Source organism: Vombatus ursinus, unplaced genomic scaffold (genome assembly GCF_900497805.2).
Source record: "Vombatus ursinus unplaced genomic scaffold, bare-nosed wombat genome assembly UNPS02014792.1, whole genome shotgun sequence".
Lineage (NCBI taxonomy): Eukaryota > Metazoa > Chordata > Mammalia > Diprotodontia > Vombatidae > Vombatus > Vombatus ursinus.
In genome coordinates, this window is record NW_020954570.1 from 839039 (window position 1) to 857648 (window position 18610).

The 18610-nt window shown below is 36.4% G+C and overlaps 1 protein-coding gene across 5 annotated transcripts in view; it reads left to right on the forward strand.

Annotated features, from left to right (window-relative positions):
- The window catches only part of PAM (peptidylglycine alpha-amidating monooxygenase), a 354803-nt gene that overhangs the window by 120130 nt on the left and 216063 nt on the right, over window positions 1-18610 (forward strand). For all 5 annotated transcript variants that reach the window (XM_027869176.1, XM_027869178.1, XM_027869179.1 and 2 more), the window contains exon 5: window positions 15002-15059. In XM_027869176.1, coding sequence (XP_027724977.1) covers window positions 15002-15059 — 58 coding nt within the window. The remainder of the gene's footprint in view (window positions 1-15001; window positions 15060-18610) is intronic.

Here is an 18610-nt window from a genome sequence, read left to right on the forward strand (position 1 = left end):
TGTGTGTGTGTGTGTGTGTGTGTGTGTGTGTGTGTGTGTGTGTGTGTACACAAAGCTTCTTGGAGCTACAGGTAAAAGTTGGGGTACAGTTGGACAACAAAGGTGGAAGAGCAGCCCTGGAAAGGGCTTGGCAATCCCTCACACCAGAGGTACTAGCCCTTTCTGAACAACCTATAAACCCCCAAATCTCACTTGTGGCTTCAAGAATCTGTAGCAAGTGCAGCAGCCACAACCCAGTAAAACAGTCTCGGCAGATTGGCTAAACCAGGTTGAGGGCCGTGGACAGGCCCCAAACCTGTCAGTGAGTTAGGGCAGCCCAAGAAGAATGGGCAGATGACAATGGTTTGTTCCAGTGGACAAGAAGGCGGCTAAAGTGGGTCCTGTGGAGCGCTTAGAGCTTGGTCAGACACAGAAGGGGCCAAGTTCATCCACTGCCTCCTGGGCTATCACCAGTTGTCTTGACTTTTGTCTTGCCACAGTATTTCAATGACTCTGGAAGAGAAAGTGAGGCTGATGATTTTGTGCAACTCTCTGCCCCACTTATATCCAATTCATGTACAAGTCAAGACATCACCCAGTGATGTCATTGGTCCTTTGCAAAAATGAAGGATGAACAATAGCATATATGTGTGTGTGTATAAGAGATAAGAGAGAGACAGAGACAGAGAGACACAAAGACAGAGAGACAGAGATAGGCAGAAAGAAGAGGAATAGAGGGAGCAGGAGAGGGAGAAGAGATGGAGAGAAAAGGGAAAGGAGAAGAAGGAAGGCATTAGTAGCTGGGAGAATGAAAAGAAGCCTCCTGCAGAATGTAAGATTTGAGCCGAGGTTTTGATGCTAAGAAATCCAACAGGTGGACGTGAGTGAAAGAATATTCAAGAGGATAGCCACTGCCAACGCATTGAGAAAGGAGATGGAGTGTTTTGTTTGGGGAATAGCAAGTGGGCTAGTGGGTCTGGATCATAGAAATGTGGAGGGAGTAAGGATAAGAAGCCTGCAAAGGTCCCAAGGGGCCAAGTTACAGAAAGTTTTAAATACCCAGAAGGGGTGTTTATATTTGTTCCTGGAGGTAATAGGGAGCCACTGAAAACTCATTGAGTGGGGGGCTATCGTGTTCATACCTACACTTTTAAAAATCACCTTGGCAGCTGAATGGAAGATGGCATTGGAGTGAGGAGAGGCTTGAGGCAGAAGCTATTGCAGTAGACCAGGCAATGAGGACCAGACCAGCAACAAGGCTGTGGCACTGGCCAAAAAAAAGACAAAAATAAATATGAAACAAATACGAGGTAGTTTGGTGAGGAGGCACTAGCAGCTCGGGGAATCTTGAAAGGCTTCCTGAAGGAGGTTGTGCTTGAACTAAGATAGGAAGGGACCTAAGGGTCCTAAGGGGTGGTGGTGAGGAGGGGGTGTACTCTAGCCATGGAGCAGGTCCTCAAGCCTGTACAAAAGCACAGACAAGAAATGGAGACATAATAAGCAGGTTAGTTTGAATATACTTTACAGTAAATGATGAGGAGTACTATATAATAAGAATGGAAAAATAGATTGAAGCCAAGTTGTTTTTTGTTTTTGTTTTTGTTTTTTAAGGCAATTGGGGTTAAGTGTCTTGCCCCAGGTCACACAGCTAGTTAAGTGTCAAGTATTTGGTCTGAGGCCGGATTTGAACTCAGGTCCTCCTGACTTCAGGGCTGGTGCTCTAATCACGAAGTCAAATTTTGAAGAGTCTGTTTTAGGTCCTAAAGACAATCCTAATAGAGGCAGTTAGTGGTGAAGAAGATGAAGCACTGGGCCTGGAGTCTGGAAGACTTGAGTTCAAATTCTACCTCAGACACTAACTTGCTGTGTGATCTAGAGCAAGTCCCTTAATTTTATTTGCCTCAGTTTCCTCATCTGCAAAATGAGGAAAATAGCCCCTTGTTGTACTACTACTAATAGTAGCAGACTGGTTGTAAAGCTCAAATAAGATATTTTATGTTAACTTTTATTATGTTAATACTTTTAGTGCTTAGCGTGGTGCCTAGCACAGAGTAGGTACTATATAAATATTATTGTTATATCTTATTGCTCATTAAATCAATCCCCTCTCTATCATGGATAGCAGATTTTCAAATCTGGAAGTAGTGAAGGCAACTGGAAAAATTGAAGTGGAGATTTACAGGAAATATATTGCTATTAGCTGAAGACACTCCATCATATCCTGAGGATCTTCTATAAAATAGAAAGCCAGTTCAGAACCTAGTGTTTCAAATATCTAGCAGCCTTAGAGGAGAGAGAATGGTTCCTTGCCAAACCCCTGAGGAAGAAATTGCTTGGAGGGTGGGAGCAGTAGAACTGCCATCTTCTTTGCCATCCCTCATCCTTCTAATTCTCTGTGCCAGAGGATAACCTTGGAAACATTGGAGGGTCTTCATTTCTCATCAGTGTCCTAGTGAAGTCCTAGGAATAGCAGTGACTGATGGCACTGAGTCACAGTGTCTGAAGTAGGAAGTGAGGACAAACGAAACACATGGAGGAAAGACAGTTTCAGGACTCTACAAGGTGCTCACCAGAAATGTGTACCCAAAGGCAAAGCTCAAGGATGCCACGAGAGTACTTCCAAACACTTGTCTTCTCCCTTTACCACTTGTTGTCTAAGATTGGGCCTACTTTTCCCTGGTCTCTGTGTGTCCACTTAGGCAGTGCATCACCAACTTTTAGGAGAATGTTTCATACCAACTGTTATTACTATACTACCTTAATAAATACTGCTTTCAAAAAGCTAGATAGGTCTAACTAATTGATATCAACCACTAATTGATGAGGGAAGCACACTAGTAAGAGCTCTTGAGCTATTGCGTCAGAAAGACATTCCTCCCCACACCAGGCCCCAGTCCCTCAGTGTCTCCTGAGGGGTCACCTGTGAGGAGGTAGAAGTTGAAGCCTTGCTCTAGGGCCCTGGCCTGCCAATGTGAGTGGGGAAGTGAGTGCTCCAGAGCATGTGCCTCCCAAAGCAAAAAACAAAAAACAAAACAAAATAACAAAAAAAAAAAAAAAAACCCAACCTGAGTTCAGTCTTTGGTTCAGCCATTTGCTGGCTATGTGACCTTAGGCAAGTTATTTATTCTCTGAGGCACAATTAGCTCATCTGTAAAGTGGGGATAATACTTTCCCTACCTACCTCATTGTAAAATGAGATCATGTATGTGGAATACTTTAGAACCATAAAATGCTGCATTAATGTGAGTTGTTATGAGGAGGAGGAGGATGGTGACAATAATGATGATGATAATGATACGATGGTGATAATTTAGCTGAGCATGATCAATCTTTGGCCACCACATGCACTAACATAATTCTTTCCTTCATACAGGAAGGTTAGCATAGTACATTTGTGGTGTAGAAATTCCTTCCACAAGCAGATGGCAAGCACTTCATGACTCTAGCAGATAAGTCCTAAGAGGTTCTCTGAGTCATATAGAAGATAAGTCTTTCCCAAAGGCATAGCTACTGTTCATGTGACTATTCCTTTGATTGAGTGTTAATTTGATTAATTTCAGAAGTAGAATTTGATCCCAGGTCTTAGCTGGAATGAATTTCCTCACCAGGCTCTCCCTAAGTTGACAAACTTACAGATCTAGACCAAAATTAAAAAAAAAAAAAACATGGATGCAGAGATGCTTGCCAAACTGACTTTGCAAACCAAAATTTTTTAGTTTTTATATTTTAAGTGCCCTAGGTCCTAATTTAGAGATATATTTTCTTACAACCTAAAATTTTCACCCTGAAAGTTTCTTAGGTGTCATTTTCTTTGCTATTTCTTTTTTCCCACATCATAATGAAGTCATTGATAAATTGTGGTTTACAAACGCCAACTGTTCTATAATGCATGAATCTATGATGGGTAAATAACTATAGTAGATTCTGCTTATTGGAACCACTTTGGCAAATGGTGATTTGAATGTGTTATCTGGATGCTTCAATTATAAGGAGGCCTTGGAGAAACACTTGAAGATCACTGCTAAATCACAGTTTACAATTCTTGTCAAAGTGAGTGTAACTCTAAAGAAGTCTGATAACTTTCCAGCTAGCCTTTGTTGAATTAGGAAAAAAAAACAAAAAACATAGCTCTTAATATTCTAAGCCTTGTAGAGGTTGCTTAATTCCAAGAAGTTTGGGCTTGAAGTGATTATTCTATGCTAGTAAGAACCTTGAAGTTTTCCCTTAGAACATAGTTCCCAGCCTGTCAGTGATAGACCCCTGGGAAACATGTATCTACCAATCCTAAAATTTAAAGTAAAAAAAAAAAAAAAGATTCTATAGATTAGATAAACAATATGCTTGGTATATACATGTTATTTTTTGAATAAAGGTACATGTTAATGTAATTAGTGAAAAATAAATTTGTGTAATTGAGAATTATTGCTAATATCCATAGTATTTTTGTCATATTTTCTCAATGGATACTTGTACAATTCTGTCATGGGGATGAGGGATGGGGGAGAGGGGAAAGTCTGAATTGTTGTTGTTGTCATCGTTAAAAATTAATTCTTCAAAATGATTTGGAGCCACTGCTTTAATTTAAACACAGTATATAATTTAATTAAAATACATTATTTAAGCACTTAAGATGCTCCTTACACTGTGCTAAGTACTAGGGATACAAATATAAAATGAAACTTTTTATCTGCAGGAAGCTAACATTTTAATGGGGGAAACAGATCTTACAAGGAATTGGTAGCCAGAGAAGAAAATTTTGGTTTGGGGAGTTGCAGAGATGGTGAAGTGATTTCTAGGGCAGTCTATTAACCTGCACATTCCAGATGAAATGAGAGTATTGGTTGGATTACTATGCCCCAAAATAGCTACTTTCCAAAGAATTCCGTAGAGAAAAAAATCATTGAGTCTCAGTAGTCACTGTGGGACAATCTCATTAATTCTATTAATCCAAAAAGGGAAAATTTACAGAAAAGTTCAAAACACACAGACACACACACACACACACACACACACAATTTCCATACATCATGACCCATTTTAATGAATTATACAGTTAAATAAGCAAGACATAATCAGATGTGCTGCCTATTTGTATGTTTCTTGGGATATAATCCCAATTTGAGGCATGCTTGAAAAAAGATTTCAAAGGATTCTGTAAGCTTATGCATCCAGATGTCTGTGAAGGGTAACCAATTATCAATCACAGTGCTTCAACATTGACCTCTAAATGGTGCCACTGATTCTCCAAATCAAAAAACAATAAGTTTGGGGAGCTACTTTTAATTATAGTGAACAAATGAATGAATGAAAAAGCATTTATTAAGCACTTACTTTTCGGAAAGCTCTGTGCTAAGGACTAGGGATACAAATACAAAAGCAAATAGATTTCTGCCTTCACAGAACTTAATTCTAATGAGAGACCAAGCATACCTAGGGGAGTAATAGTCACAGTGGAATGTTTTGGTTTAAAAAGTTACAAGGACAGTGAGTAGAGCTTCAAGAGAAGGAAGCTGACAAATGTTTTCCAGGAGCAACGGTACTATTGTTTTGATTATGGTTCCAGAAATAGAAAGGAGGGTGGGGTGGTTACAAGGCTTCTGATGACAAGATGGCAAGGGAGTTGAGAGCAAAGTACAGCATAGCAGGTGCCTGTCTGAAAAATGGGCAAGGTAAGGCATTTGCCAGCACAGGGAGGGTGAAGAGCACAGCAATTCTAGAGGTGAAATTGTTAAAAGATTTCCAGGCCATGTTCTCTAGTCTAGACAGCAAGGAAACTGTTAAGAAGATGGATGGGGAATTTTTGTTGTTTAGTTGTTTTCAGTCGTTCTGAATCTGTGTGACCCCATTTGGGGTTTGGGAGTATATATAATAACATACAGTGGTCTTATTTGAGCAATATTGATTGAAACAGGAAGACAATACATTTGCCAGAAAAGTTATTGTATCTCAATTTTGCCAAAAGGAGTTAAGCGCTTTGAGAGCAGGAACTGTAATCTTTGCATCCCTAATGCTGCTCACAAGTTCCTCAGAGAAGAAGCTTAATAAAAATTTGTTTAATTGAATTTAATAAGCCATAATGTTTTAAGTTTTTATTCAGTACTTAAGGTCTCTTTGATATTTCTTTTACCTTCATATTATGAAAAACAGAAATGACAACATCACAATCATTTTTGGAGTAATAAGTATATTTTTCTATTTCTAGTACTATGCTTTTTTGGTAGAAAATGTGCTTTTCCTGGCTAGCTCCCAATAACATGAGGACAGAAGCATCAGCAATATCATATCTCTCTTGACTCAAATTTGGCTGCTATTCCAGGACTCAGCCCAGGAAGAGAGGCCTCCACAGATGTGTCTATGCAGATTAATACTATTTCTCTTTGTTATACTGGGTCTTTATGTTAGCAGTTTGAAGCTGCAGTATTTTATAGACTGTCCCCTGGCAATGAATAAAGATATATAATTCCTCCCAGAGAAGGAATGTACAAGAATTCATGATGATGATGATATATGAAAAATTTTAGCTGGGTACTATTGGTAACTTGGGTTGAATTATAGAAATGTCTTTTCTAGGACAATGAACAATATAGTATTGTGTAGTAAGGAGTAAAATTCTGATCCAACCAGAAAATTCTAGGTGCAGAAACAAATAGTAATGAAAATTAAATTCACCAAAGATATTGATATTTATTAATCTGGATTGAGGGAATAAGTGCAATTTTAACAAAAAGCCTATGGAAAGGCGATGTGAAATGAGCTAGTACTGAATGTGAAGTGAGAAGTCTGAGGGGGAGGGGAAAGTTGTTGGAATAAGTAATTTTGAAGTACACTGTAATATCTATGCATATACTTCTTTGATTTCACTATGGTCTTAGAAAAGTCACTGTCTAATAAGCTCTTCCTCATCAAACTCTATTTCTGGGCCAGAGTTGATGGAACTTCAGATAATTCTAGAAGAGAACACATAATAGAAGCATTCTTTTCCCTTCATTGTTAATTCTTTTTGTTCTGCCTTGGTAAAAGCTAGGGGAGGGCAAAGTTTTGTCTGTTACGTTTTTATCTTGTTTAATATACTTGTTTTATTGCTTTTGTGGAAATTTAATTTTGTAATATCTTTAAAAATAAAATAGCCAGGTGTCTCTTATCTTGTTTTTTTTTTTTTTAATGTATGGAGACTGAAATTTCTCCCATAGTTATTTGAGATGTATTAGGGAAGGCAATATTCATTCCATTTTACAGTTCATGGTTTCCTTTCTTGTTTTCTGATCTGTATAGAAATCAACGGATAATATTTAATAAAAATAATTGAAATGTATTTCCTTTAAAACTTTAAAAGATCTATACTTTCAGCAGTAAGGGCAATTTTCATGAATTAATAGAAAATTTAATGATTTGTTATGGTCAAAAAGTCATTACATAATAGCCAACCATAAGCTGATGAGTCTCTCTGAACTTACCTTAGACTGGATATCAGATGATAGACACACAGTCCATTGCTGGGTCTCTACTTGAAGCTCTTTCAACTTGTAAAAACCTGCTAGGTTTTGCTTTCCCTTGACATACTTCTGAGGAACCCATAGTAACCTTTGTGCCATGATGAAGTATCAGAAGAGAATGGCTTTAGTAAAGGAAATCTCTGTTCAAGCAAGGAGAGGGGCAGGGAAAGAATATAGCTTAAATAGTAGCAACTTAAGTTGAATTGCAGCGCACATTATATTCAGGTATCATCCAGTTAGCTGGATTTGGCTGGCCAATGATTATAGTTTAAAGTAGTTTGGTTGGAAAAGGGTGATTATCGTGCCAAAGGTTGTTATTGTTGTTGTTTGTCCTTCATTCTTGAAGAGGACCAATGACTTTAGAAGGGGGATGTGTTGACTTTAAAGTGAATTGGATTTACATGAGGCAAAGCTGTGTAAAGTCATCAGCCCCACTCTCTCCTCCAGAATCATCAGAGTCCAGTGCAAGGCACAGGTCAAGATGACTGGCAATGGCCCAGGATACAGTGGGAGACCATAGCCTTTTTAAGCCAAGGTCTTTCCCAGTTCTCAGTTTTTCTGAGGTAAAACCCATTCAGTAGTTAAAGGCTAGGTAAGAAATGAGGTAAAAGATAGCCTACTTTGCCTTCACAAAAGAATCAATCAGGAATTGTGTGTGGGAACACCCTCAGAGTTTAAAGAGAAGGTAGTAGTATATAATAATGGGTGTGAGGGAAGTCAAGATAGGTGGAGGAATAGGGAGGCTGGGAGCAGAAAGGGACAGAGAGACTGGTAATAGTAGCATTTATAGTGGAGAAAAGCAAGCAGGAGTCATATGAAAGCCTAACAGTTAAGAAAGTGAGTCACAAAGAAAAATCCTTACATTAATGGAGATAACAGTGTGAGTCAAGGTTCACAGACTGGAATGAGTATTGGATTCAGTTGATGCAAGCAGAAGCTTGGCTAAGAGAAAAATATCAGAAAACAATGAAAGACATCTCAAGGAACAATTGAAACATCTCCTACAGAGCATCTTTTTATGACAGTTTTTATATGCTTTTTTATCTGAATCATACTGTCAGATTCTATAACCTGTTATTTCCTTTTTAAAATATTTGTTTTAAACTTAAATATTAAATTGGAGGGTTCCTTCCACTAGTTCAAAAGAAAGATAGAAATAATACTTTCAGTGATGCTTCAAGGGAATAACCAGTTAGGAACTAGGAAATCAAAATGCAATCCATGTAAGTGTCAGAATTTGATTCCATGTTTATGAATTTGATCATGAAGTATAAAATTATTAAAATTATGTGTACACATATAATTATTAAAAACATGAATTTGCAATTTGGAACTATGCCCAATAGGCTATAAAATTGTGCATACCCCTTGATCCTAGGGGTCTGTATTCTAGGTCTGTGTTCCAAAGAGATCATAAAAACAGGAAAAGGACCCACATGTGCAAAAATATTTATAGCAGCTCTTTTTATGGTGGCAAAGAATTTGAAATTGAGGGGATACCCATCAATTGAGGAATGGCTGAACAAGTTGCAGTATATGAATGTAATGGAATACTATTGTGCTATAAGAAATGATGAGCAGACAGACTTCAGAAAAACCTGGAAAGACTTATATAAACTGATGCTGAGTGAAATGAGCAGAACCAGGAGAACACTGTACACAGCAGTAGCAACACTGTGCAATGACTGACTTTGATAGACTTGGCTCTTCTCAGCAATACAAGGATCTAAGACATCTTCAAAGGCCTCATGATGGAAAATGCTATCCACATCCAGGGAAAAGAACTATGGAGTCTGAATGCAGATGGAAGCATACTATTTGCTTTCCTTTTCCTTTGTTGTTTTGTTTTATTGCTTCATTCTCATGGTTCCTCCCATTAGTTCTAATTGTTCTTTACATCATGACTAATGGGAAAATATGCTTAATATGAATGGATAAGTAGAGCCTATATCAGATTGCATGCCATCTAAGGAGAGGAGAGAGGGAGGGACAGAAAATTTAAAACTCAAAATATTATGGAAAGGTATGTTGAAAACTACAAAAAAATTAATTATTAAAAAAAGAAGAAAAAAAGCAGTCCTGCAAAACAAAACAAAACAAACAAGAAAGAAAATGTAAAAGTGCCTCATTGGAAAAACAACTGACCTGGAAAATAGATCCAGGAGAGACAATATCAGAATCATTGGACTACCTGAAAGCCATAATCAAAAGGAGGACTTGGACAGCATCCTTCAAGAAATTATTGAAGAACATTGCCCTGATATCCTGGAACCAGAAGGCAAAATAGCATTTGAAAGAATCCACCAATCACCTCAGGAAACCCTAAAATCAAAACTCCAAGGAACATTATAGCCAAATTTCAGAACTCTCAGGTGAAGAAAAAAGTATTGTAGGGGGCAAGAAAGAAACAATTCAAATATCAGGGAGCCACAATCAAGATTACACAGGACTTAGCAGCTGCAACATTAAAAGATTGGAGGTCATAGAACATGATATTCCAGAAGGCAAAGGAGCCAGGACTACAACCAAGAATCACTTACCCAGTGCAATTAAGTATAATACATCAAGGCCAAAAAAATGGTCTTTCAATGAAATAGAAGGATTTAAAGCTTTCGTAAGGAGAAGACCAGAATTAAATAAAAAAATCTGATTTCTAATATCAAGACCCAAGAGAAGCATAAACAGGTAAAAAGGGAAAAGAAAAGATAAGGGATTCAATAGAGTTAAACTGCTCACATCCCTACATGGGAACATGATACTTGTGATTCTTAAAAATTGTATCACTAAGGAATATATGTAGATAGAGGGTGCTAGTATAAAGTGAATTTGAGGGAATGACATAAAAAAGGTATTAGAAAGAGGAGTACACTGGGTGTAGAAGGAAGGAAGAGGTAGAATGAAGTAAATTATTTCACATGAAGAGGCACCAAAGATCTACTACATAGGAGAAGAAGATGGGAGGGTCAAGTGATGGGCATCACTTGAACGTTTCTCTCATCAGTATTGGCTCAAAAAGGGAATAATGTACTCAATTGAGTGTAGAAATCTATCTTACCTAACAGGGAAGGAGAGGAAACTAAGTAAAGAGAGGGGGCTGACAGAAGGGAGGGCAGACCAGGGGAGGTGGTAGACAAAAGCAAAACAGTGGTGAAGAGGGAAAGGGTGAAAGGAGAGAGGACAAATGGGAGAAAAAATATGATGGAGGAAAATACACATTTAGTAATCATAACTGTGAGTATGAATGGGATGAACTATCCCATAAAATGGAAGTAGATAGCAGAGTGAATCAAAAACAGAATCCTGCAATATGTTGTTTACAAGAAGAACACTTGAAGCAGAAAGACACACATGGAATAAAGGTAATGGGCAAGAGTAGAATTTATTATGTTTCAGCTGAAGTTAAAAAAAAAACAGGGGTAGCAATCCTGATCTCAGACAAAGTAAAAGCAAAAATAGACCTAATTAAAAGAGATGAGGAAGGAAACCACATCTTGCTAAAAGATATCATAGACAATGAAGCAAGATCAATACTAAAGTGTATAGCATCCACATTCTCAGAGGATAAATTAAGTGAATTATAGGAAGAAATAGACAGTAAAACTATACTAGTGGGAGACCTCAACTGTCCCCTCTCAGAATTCAATAAATCCAACCAAAAAATAAGAAAGAAACTAAAGAGGTAAATAGAATATTAGAAAAGTCACCGATGCAAAAACTGACCATGAATTAGGGCATAAAAACCTTAAAATCAAATATAGACAGGCAGAAATATTAAATTTATTCTTTTTGGGTCATAATGCAATAAAATTACATTCGACAGAGTAGAAAAATAGATTAAAATTAATTGGAAACTAAATATTAATCCTAAATAATAAGTGGGTCAAAGAAAAAATCATAGAAACAATCAATAATTTTATTAAAGAGAATGATAAAAGTGAGACAATATACCGAAATTTATGAGATGCAACCAAAGCAGTACCTAGGGGAAACATTATTTCTCTAAATTCTTACATCAACATATTTGAAAAAGAACAGATTGATGAATTGGCCATGCAACTAAAAAAAAAACTAGAAAAAGAACAAATTAAAAATCCCCAACTGAGCACCAAATTGTAAATCCTGAAAATCAAAGGTAAGATAAGTAAGATTGAAAGTAAAAACAAAAACAAACAAAACAAACAAACAAAAACCAAAAAATCCTATTGAGCTAATAAATAAATATAGGAGCTGGTTTTATGGGAAAAAACCAATAAGATAGATAAATCATTGGTTAATTTATTTTTTAAAAAAAGAAAAAAACCAAATACTTAGGATTAAAAATGAAAAGCAATGAAGAAGAAATTAAAGCAATCATCAGGAAATATTTTGTCCAATCATATGCCAATAAATCTAACTATCTGAGCAAATATAATAACAATCTGAGCAAATATAAATTACCCAGATTAACAGATCAGGAAATAGGATGCCTAAATAACCCCATCTTAGAAAAAAGAAATTGAACAAGCCATTAACGACCTCCCTAAGAAAAGATCCCCAGGGTCAAATGGGTTTACAAGTGAATTCTACCGAACATTCAAAGAACAATTGATTCCAATACAACATAAACTATTTGGAAAAATAGGAAAAGAAAGAATCCTACCATTTTTCTTTTAAGATACAAATATGGTACTGATACCTAAACCAAGAAGAGCTGAAACAGCGGAAGAAAATTATAGACCAATTTTCCTAGTGAAGATCGATGCAAAAATTTTGAACAAAATACTGGCAAGGTGATTATAGCAATGTATCACAAAGATTATACAATATGACCTCATGGGATTTATACCAGGAATGCAGGGTTGGTTCAATATTAGGAAAACTATGAACATATTTGACCATATCAATAAAAAACCAACAGAAATCATATGATTATCTCAATAGACTCTGAAAAAGTTGTTGACAAAAAACAGTGCCCATTTCTATTAAAAACATTAGAGAACAGAGCAATAAAGGGAGCATTCCTTAAAATGCATTATCTATCTAAAACCATCGGCAAGCATTATCTGTAAGGGGGATAGGTTAGAGGCCTTCCCAATAAGATCAGGGGTGAAGTAAGGATGCCCATTATCACCACTATTTTTCAATATAGTACCAGAAATATTAGCTATAGCAATAAGAGAGGAAAAATAAATCGAAGTAATTAGAATTGGCAAAGAAGAAACAAAGCTATCACTCTTTGCAGATGATACGATGGCATACTTAGAGAACCCTATTAACAACTCTAGCAAAGTTGCAGGATATAAGATAAACCCGCATAAATCATTAGCATTTCTTTATGTGACCAATAAAGCCCAGCAGCAAGAGACAGAAAGAGAAATTCCATTAAAAATAACTGTAAATAATATGAATTACTTGGGAGTCTGCCTGCCCAGACAAACTCAGGAACTATATGAGCCACATACAAAACACTTTTCACACAAAAAAATCAGATCTAAACAATTGGAAAAAATATCAGTTACTCATGGGTACACCACACCAATATGATAAAAATGACAATTCTGCCTAAATTAATTTACTTATTCAATGCCATACCAGTCAAAGTACCAAAAAAAATTTGATAGAGCTAGAAAAAATAACAGTAAAATTCATCTGGAAGAGCAAAAGGTCAAGAATATCAAGGGAATTAATGGAAATAAAACCAAAGAAAGGTGGCCTAGCAATACCAAATCTCAAATTATATTATAAAGCAATAATCATCAAAACTATTTGGTACTGGCTAAGAAATAGAGTGGTGGATCTGTGGAACAGATTAGGTACATAAGACATAGTAATTAATGATCATAGTAAGCTAGTGTTTGATAAAACAGAAGACCTCAGCATTTGGGATAAGAACTCACTATTTGACAAAAATGGCTGGGAAAACTGAAAAACAATAGGACACAAACTAGGTACAAACCAACATCTCACATTGTATACCAAGATAAGGTCAAAATGGGTGTATGATTTAGAAATAAAGGGTGATGCCATAAGCAAATCAGAAGAGCAAGGAATAGTCTACCTGTCAGGTCTATGGGAAGGGAAGTATGCTATGACCAAACAATAGAGAGAACATTACAAAATGTAAAATAACTGTTTCATTATATTAAAATAAAAAGCTTTCATACAAACAAAACCAACTCAACCAAGATTAGAATGAAAGCAGAAAAATGGGAAACAACCTTTACATCAAGTGTCTCTGATAAAGGCCCTATTTCTCAAATATATAGAGAACTGAGTCAAATTTATGAGAATACAAGCAATTCCACAATTGATAAATGGTCAAAGGATGTGAACAGGCATTTTTCAGATGAAGAAATCAAGTTATCTATGGGTATATGAAGAAGTGCTCTAAATCACTTTTGATTAGAGAAATGAAAATTTAAAGAACTCTGTGGTACCAACTCACATCTGTCAGAGTGGCTAATATGACAAAAAAGGAAAATCATAAATGTTGGAGAGGATGTGGGAAAATTGGGGCACTAAAGCATTGTTGGTGGAGTTGTGAAGTGAACCAGCCATTCTGGAGAGTATTTTGGAATTATGCCCAAAGGACAACCAAACTGTGCATTTTGATCCAGTAATATCAGTACTAGATCTGTATCCCAAAGAGATCATAAAAAAAGGGGAAAGGACCTACATGTGCAAAAATATTTATAGCAGCCCTTTTCATGGTAGAAAAATATTGGAAACTGAGGAGATGCTGTTTAGTTGGGAATGGCTAAACAAGCTGTGGTAGATGAATGTAATGGGATACTATTGTGCAATAAGAAATTATAAACAGGCAGATTTCAGAAAAACCTGTAAAGACTTGTACTAACTGATGCCAAGTGAAATGAGCAGAACCAGGAAAACATTGTATACAGTAACAGCAACATTGTATGATGATCAACTATGAATAACTCAGCTCTTCTCAGCAACACAATGATCCAAGATAAGTACAAAGGACTCATGAAGGAAAATGCTTTCCACATCCAGATAAAGAACTGATGGACTCTGAATGCAGATCAAAGAATTTTTTTCTACTTACTTTATTCTTTTTTGTGTGTTTTTCCTTTTTGATCTATTTCTTCTTTCACAACTGTGATTAATATGGAAATATGTTTTACATAATAGCACATGCATAACCTATATCAGATTGCCTACTATTTTCAGAAGAGGGGTGGGGGTGGGAGGGAGGGAGAAAAATTTGGAACTCAAAATCTTGTAAAAATGAATGCAGAAAATTGTCTTGACATGTAATTGGGAAAAATGCTATTAAAATAATTTGCAAAAAGAACTTAAACAATTTTTAGTAGGCAGTCATTTTACTCCCAGCTCTGCCAATAATGAAATGGAATAACTTCACTTTGAGAGGAGCCTTAATTTCCCTATCTGTAAAATAAAGAGTTTATGTGACTTAGAAGATTTCTTCCAGCCTTAACATTCTAGGATTCTAAATTCACAGGTCATAGTTTTATACAAATTCCTAACTATCAAAAAAATTATTTATTTTTCTTTTTTTTCCTTCACAGTCTGATACCTACCTGTGCATGTCATTACATCTGCCAATGGATGAGGAAGCCTTCGTAAGTAAGTATTGATTGAATAGGGGTGAGAAGTGAGGAGAAACAATGAAATGTTTTTGAAATATGTCCATAGTTTGTTTTGATAGTGATGAACTTAATCTTTCACTGTCAGATTTTCTAAAATGCATTTATCATGCCTAATGCAGAAACAAACTAGAGAAAGCCACTTAGAGTCAAGAAAACAAACTATATCCAGAGAGATTCATGAGTAATAAGAGTTAAAGAGTCACATGCAGATGTCTATGGCCTCCAATAGTACACAGTCCCATTTATACAGTATTGGCTTTCTGTCTGTGCCTGGATACTTAATTCTGCTCCACTGAACAGACTGTTTATTTACCTTCTGGTTCAAGCTGTAAATCCTTTGTACTTACATTCGATATTGGACAAAATAAGATTTTACCTGTCTGCAAAAAAAAAAATCCTTCCTGTTTATATTCTAGAATGAGTAAGATGACAAATAAACGACAGGGCCCACCAAAATTGTGTATTGGTGTTTAAATCAAGTGAATACAGTAGCAAAGCACCCTCTGTTTATGTCTTCTGGATAGTTTTCATTTTAGTCATCCTTTCTGACAATTTTTAGCTATTTAGAGAAGATATTTAATGGCAAAATTGTTGACTAAATTTAAACTCTTTGACTCTTAGCTGCTCTTTTAATATTTTGTTGCTTTTCTTTGAAAAGAAAATGATGATAATGAGAGTTATATTTTGCTTTCTTGAAACAAAACTTGAATCAGGTTTTCTGAGATGATTGTAATTTAAATTGGAAAATTTTTACAGTTGTCTGTATACTAGAGATGAATTTCTATGTGGCATTCCCCAAAGGAATTGCTATCATAGTTAATAGCAAGGTACTTTTATTGTTTTAATGTTAACTGCACTCAAAGAGAGAGGCGATGGAAAGGGGAGACACAGGGACCAGCACCCTTAAATGAAAACTTTTTCCATACTTCTGAGAGTAACAGTAACATTTTAAATATCTGAGCAGCACTTCATGACTAAGGGGTTACATGTTAACATCGGGTACTGAGATTATAAACCATAGTGGAGCAGTGAAGGTGGGGAAAATAATAATGCTGCCCAGATCATGTATGGAAAGAAGTGAAAACTACTACAGCATCTCATCAGATAGTCTTTTTGAACCTCTTAATTATAATGCTACAAAGAGAATAGAAATATTATTTAATAGTTCCTCTACTCTAATGCTCATTGTGGTGTGGAAATGATCCTAAATTTTCGGGGCTATGTCAGAAGCCTGACAGGTGCTAATAAATTAGCTGATGAACTTTTTGTCCACAAGAACTCTTGAAGACCCCGAAGTCACAAAGTGTTTGAGATCCAATCAGTAGAAAAATCTTCACCTTGACAAAAATCACAGATTCTTGAAACATAACTATAATTAGCAGATTATTAAAATATCAGTAATAAAGCTTTATTTTTGGAATTACATAGCCATAATTGTTACAGCAAAGAAATACTTAAAATGTTTAATTAAAAGTTGCATTTTTTAGTACACCAAATTTTTACTACCCCAAAATAACACATTATACATTTTTTCCTACAACTGCTCTATTTTGTTTTTGTCAAATTCAGTGTAGTGTTTGTTTTTGCTTACCCCTCTGAAAGCACGAGCCTAAACCATCAGTGTAAATAGTCGAGACTTGTTTCAGAAAAACAGTATAGGTCATCCATTAATAGACCGTTGTTTCATTTGCTGTGAAATGTGACTTAAGAACTGGTGAGTACAGTGGGCCATTCATTCATTCCACGGACTGTGTTGCTATTTCCCCCATATAAATATGAACTGGTCTCCGTAATCCTTTCTACAATCTGTCATTTCTATAGCTCCTGAAATGATTGTCCTAAAGCACTGTACTGACCATGTCACTCCTCAACTCAGTAAACTCCATTGTTTCCATATTACCACTAAAATCAAATGTGGACTCCTCTGTTTGTCATTTAAAGCTCTTTACCACCTGGCTCTGACATGTATTTCTAGTCCTTTTATAAATAATTCCCTTTATGACACTCAGTCTACTCCTATATGCCTTTCTGAAGATTGCTTCTCATGCATTCTGTGATTAGGTTTATAACATCCTCCTCCAACCCCTCCTCCTTGCAAGCAGAGGGAAATGCTAGAGATTTCATCTGAAAATTAGTTTAAACCCTTACTGAGAATTTGGGGACTTGGAATTTTTGCTCATCTTTCTAGCTAAGGAACAGTCACGAGGACTGGCATCAAGATTATAGAAGCCTGCAAAAAGAATAACCAAGAAGAGTGGAGTCAGCAACAGAAGCAGCTGGGTTCCTCATCCCAGCAACTGGGAGCAGAAATAGGGGCATGGTACTGAGTGGCAAGGGTGGCAGCAGATGCTTGTTCATTTCTAGGCATTCGCACCAAGGTGAAAGAGATGGATGGAGGTGGAGATTGTCATGGTAGCTGGTAATATATGAGACTGCCATGGACACTGAGACTATGGACTTAAAATAGAAGCTCAGAGCAATATGTATGACAAGAAATGGTGAACCTTTGAGTCTAACTACACAGAAGTAATTTGGTTTTCTTCCTATTTTGGTATAGAGGTCTCAGGTTCCAGCCAATAGTTAGAAGAGAAAAAAAAACTCCTATGCCCTAGGAGAAAATGAGCTATGTTAGTATTTTATTGATAATTCTAGGAATCCTCCAAAGAGAATTGCACATGGATCTGAAGCCATCACCTCTGCAGGTGTCATTCAGAGCTTAGCAGAATGCCTGGCACATAGGCACTTAATAATTGTTTATTGATTGATAGAAAAAAAAAGCCCATGATGTTACTGAGAAGGACTGACACAATTTCTAACCCCAATCCTAGTGGGAGAAGAGGGGGAAGGGAGGCAAGCATGAAGCATGAAGCCCCCAAGACAGCAAGGCTCTGCTCCTGCCCTAAAGAGAAGAAGGGGAAAAATTAGAAAAGAGTGTGGTAGCCAGAAGGAAAGGTCCAACCTAAGCTAACTTCTATTAGGCAGAGATAGGTACAACCTACTATTATATCCCTGTCCCTTTTCTCAATTTGTGGGAGAAGTGAGGAGTGAGTTGCCAGCCGGTCAACCTTATACTCCATAGTGACACCTAAAGATCACAAGAGAGGACACTTCTAATGACAGGTACTTTCCTCCACCAAAATTTTGTCAAATATTTTTAAATGGGCATATGAGTCTGTTAATTCTCAATGTTCTAACTATATTTTTTTATCTCACCTTTCTATGAACCATTTTATAATCTTATAATTCTTTTACTCTGACCTTCAAGACTATCATATTCTTTTCTATCAGTAATCCTTTATGAATATTACCATTCATAAATTGACAATATTTTCTAAGTAATACACTCATATTTTCATAGTGGTGGTCTACAATGCTGATATTTATCCAGTTACCAGAGAATAGCACAAGAGTTAACCAAACAATCTGACCAAAACTCCATCAATTCAAATTAGCCACCATAATAATAAATATCAGCAAAGTAAATGCAGATAAGCAGCTATAGTTATAATGGCATTCATTACAAAGTTG